We start from the raw sequence: 4,181 nt of genomic DNA, 5'->3' as shown, positions 1-4,181 counted from the left end.
ATGTCAAATCTAGACTCAAAACTCATCTGTTTAGCTGTGCATTTACTGAATGAGCACTGTGCGATGTGCGAACTGATTGCACTGTATTTTATGTATGTATATTTATTTTCTATTTTTAACGGTCTTAAATTAATTTAAAATCATTTTTTAAATCATCTTCAAAGTTTTTAAATTCCTTGTTTTGTTTTTGTGATTATTTTTTATGTTTATTTTACTTTCTTTTATGTAAAGCACTTTGAATTACCATTGTGTACGAAATGTGCTATATAAATAAATTTGCCTTGCCTTGCCTTGGAACACAGGGACTCGACCCTAGGCCTGTGATGGCTTGGCCTGTGACCGCAGAGGGCGGAGTCTGGGTGTGAAGTGTAACACTCCCCTGATTCCTCCGTGTGTGGAAGAAAACACAGGCTCCCGGCTTGAGGCTTGTGACAGCCCGGCGTGTGACGACATGAAGCGGGGACTTGAATGCTACAGCCCCTACCTGGTTCCACGAATGGGCAGGAGGGGTGCTCTTGGGCAACCCACTGCTGCCCGCTGTCGAGAGAGGAGGGGGTAAGTGACCCTGTGATGCACAGTTCACAACTCTCCTCCTCTTGAGACCCAGAGACTGAGGAAACCACTCTTTTATTGAAGGTTTGGGTACCGCTGGCTGCTGGGTCAGCGGCAGAACAAAAACAAAACGAAACAAAGGATTCTCCACCCGGCCCTCCTCCGGGGGAGGGAGTGGTGCGGTCACCATCTCCCGACGAGCAGTCTCCTCCATCTCCGGGTCGCCCGTCTCAGGGCCTCTTGTCTTGCACTTGCGCTTACCGCCAGGTTTGCTGCCTGGTGGAAGGTTGCTGCTGCTGCGTGGGAGCGGGGGCAGCCGCAGGGGGGCGCCCAGGGTGACGAGCAGTCTGAGGGGCTGCAGCCGGGATGGAAGCAGCAGGTTTCCTCCGGCGCAGGATATGTTTGATCGCCTCTGTCTGCTTCTGTGCCGCCGAGAACTGCTGGGCGAAGCTCTCGACAGCGTTGCCGAAAAGGCCGGTCTAAGACACGGGAGCATTCAGGAACTGCACCTTATCATGCTCCTCCATGTCGGCCAGACACAGCCAGAGATGGCGCTCCTGGACCACTAGCGTGGCCATCGCACGACCCAGGGACTGTGCGGTCACCTTAGTCGCTCGAAGCGCGAGGTCCGTTGAAGCACGCAGTTCATGTAGGACTGCCCGGTGGTGACCACTCTTGTCGACAATGACGACAATGCTGTCACATCCGAAGGGGACAACACAGCCGAGTCGTCATCCCCGGAGAGAGAGAGCTCGCCCTCCGATGCAGCGATCGACATCTGGTCTCGAGGGGGCGAATCGAAGGAAACGGCCAGCTCCCTCCACCCTGTAGAGGGGCCAGCGCGTCCCTGTGGCCGCTCCACCGGCTGCGGAGTGCTTGAGGCGGGACGAACTCCCTCTGGGGAGGCCGTCACCGTGATCCTCAAATCACCTCTGACTCCACCAGATACGGCGCCGCCCCAATTGCCGGGACGAACACTGGATCACGGCAGAGGCAGAGGGACACCGCCACATTTGACGTAGCGAAGTCTTTCATGCAACTCCGAGATGGGCATGTCCCCACAAATAGAACATGCACCATCCACGAATGCTTGCTCAGCGTGCTCAACGATCAGACACTTGAGACAGCGATCTTGACCGTCCCGAGACGCCAGATCGCGACCGCACCCAGACACGCACAGGTGATAAGCCATCTTCAAAAAGATGCGATCACCCTTGTTGCTCTTTTAGAGAAATGCTCTTTTGTGCTGAAGCACGCAGGGGAGCTGGCCACCGCACACTCCTGGTGTGGCTGTCTGCACGAGGATGATTTTTTTTTTCTCTCCGCCGTGAGACCGTGACCACCGCTGCTGTGCCGTAACACCCGCACTCGCTTGTCTCTCTGCAACACCGAAGTAGAAAGCAGTAGTGCTGCACTACCGCTCAGCTCTGAAGCGAAAGGATGAATTAATGCGTTGCACCTGCTGCCTCTTATACCTGCGCTGCGGGGTGTGGCAGCCAGATGCGAAATCCGCATGCCAATGTCCATTGGCCCGTTTAGTTAGACTCAAAGTGGGTTGGTCTCTCTGGCGAGATCCCAATTCGTCGGTCATCACCGACGTGATGTCGAGAGTGACCGACTGAAAGGGAACCAGTCTCTCGAGCAAATGTTTCTATTCATTTCCCTTAATAACACATTGGCTGATGTGCCATCATCCTTCACATGCTAAACTTATATCTAAATATCTTTCAGTTTAAAAATAAATGCACATAGTCCTTAAGAGTGCCATCTTCCCCCATCTTACCCTATGTGTACAAAAAATAGAACATAGAACATAGAAAAATAGAACTCTCACTTATGAAAAGTAACTTAGCTATTATGGTGTAAATTTAGCAAATATGCCTACTGGGATATTTTACTCATTACTATTACTTGAAGATAATAATCTGATTATGTAACATGCATCAGTGAGCATGTTTACATGGACACTAGTAATATAATTATTTACCTTATTCCGAATAAGACAATATTATGATTAAGGTGTTTATATGAGTTGCTTTTAGAATATTCCTTCATGTTCCCATTTTACATGTTATAGTGCATAGATCGATTAATGGCACACGTCGTTATGTTCCCAAGCAACGCCATCCGACGTTCCCTCCAGAATTTCACGTATCAACATACAGTTAATCTTCAGTACTATACAGTTTGGGGTGTTTCATTTTTAATTTTACAAAAGCTTCAAGTGCAGTTAATTATATGTCATGCTATATGTGCAAACAGACAACGATAGATAAAAATGTGCCTTCTTGCTTGAAGCCATGCTATTTTGTTTGTCATCAAACGGTTGACCACTGCCGTGTATGTATCCTGTCTCAAAATGCGGCGAAAAGTCTTACACGATGGTAATAATGTGATTAAGGTGTGTACATGTCTATATTGCACTTCAATAATGCGAAAAAATAGGAATACGCCACATGTCTTAATTCGATTTGTGTTTACTTCGAGTATGACTTAGCCGGATTAAGGTAATCAAAAATCTCTGTTTACATTGTAGATTCTTAATCAGAGTATTATCTTAATTGTGTTAATATTGGATTGTTGTTGTCCATGTAAACGTACTCAGTTTTAACAGCATTTAACAACGTATTATAATAATTATAGTTTGTGTAGCTTTTGTAGATCTGTTACAGCGGTTATATATCTTGAAAATGTTTTGTTTACTCTTATTTGTTCTTCATCGATTAAGCACACGCACACACACACACACACACACACACACACACACACACACACTCAACAATGATCTTGCATTGATTGACCTTTGAACTTTTAACGATCTTGATTATGTATAATTGTTCTTCAGAGTATTCTCGCCTTGAACCCAATGGTGAAGACCCATGCAAATCTACGTTCCACTGCCTCTAAGAAGAATGAGAAGAAGCACTGGAAGAGAAACCCAGAGAGGAACTGTGATGTAAGTATTGTAAAAAACAAAAACAAAGACAAGTTCTTCTCACAGGCTGCCTGAAATAACGTAACTTTTCCAAAACTCTTTAATATACTGCTACCTTTGAGTTTTACATTTAATATTAAAGAAAGCCAATGGAAAGAAAAGCCCTTGTCACGGCAAATCGAACATACATGTTTTTCCTTGTTTATGGAAAGTTTACATGCTGCCGATTGTCACAATGTGCTATGGTCACAATGTACTTCTCAGCATGATGAAAATTAGAGGGTGAAGAAGAATAACAACTGTCAAGATGTTAGAGCTGGTTCTCTGAATCTCCTGGAAGCTATATCCATCATATCCTCTTCTGAGAGCAAACTTCATCCCAGTTTACCAATGATAATGGGTACTCTGTGATGTAGTTTATAGTGGTGATTCAATGATTATGTCGGCAATGGCTGTGATCATATTACTCTGATGAGCAATAATAGGGCTGAAGATTATAATTCTATAATTAGTTCCAGCCGCCTAGTTTGTCCAATTATTGTAGAGATTCAAATTTTGACTCCTTCTGCCCTTTTGCTTACAATTTGTCAGTGAGTAATTCTTTAGCACTCATCAGAAAACTGCAGCAAAAGCCTAAAGGAGACATTATGAAAATGCATCATAAGCAGATGCCCCCCCCCCCCCACCAAATCCC

General features: G+C 45.5%; 1 protein-coding gene across 1 annotated transcript in view; it reads left to right on the top strand.

Moving 5' to 3' along the window:
- LOC107677757 (dihydropyrimidine dehydrogenase [NADP(+)]) overlaps positions 1–4,181 on the top strand; it is a 177,070-nt gene that overhangs the window by 16,661 nt on the left and 156,228 nt on the right. The window contains exon 2 of the mRNA XM_016472774.1: positions 3,398–3,508. Coding sequence (XP_016328260.1) covers positions 3,398–3,508 — 111 coding nt within the window. The remainder of the gene's footprint in view (positions 1–3,397; positions 3,509–4,181) is intronic.

Source organism: Sinocyclocheilus anshuiensis, unplaced genomic scaffold, assembly GCF_001515605.1.
Source record: "Sinocyclocheilus anshuiensis isolate Anshui unplaced genomic scaffold, SAMN03320099.WGS_v1.1 scaffold985, whole genome shotgun sequence".
NCBI lineage: Eukaryota > Metazoa > Chordata > Actinopteri > Cypriniformes > Cyprinidae > Sinocyclocheilus > Sinocyclocheilus anshuiensis.
The sequence above is the reverse complement of the archived record's forward strand: the minus strand, read 5'-3'. Positions and strand labels throughout refer to the sequence as shown.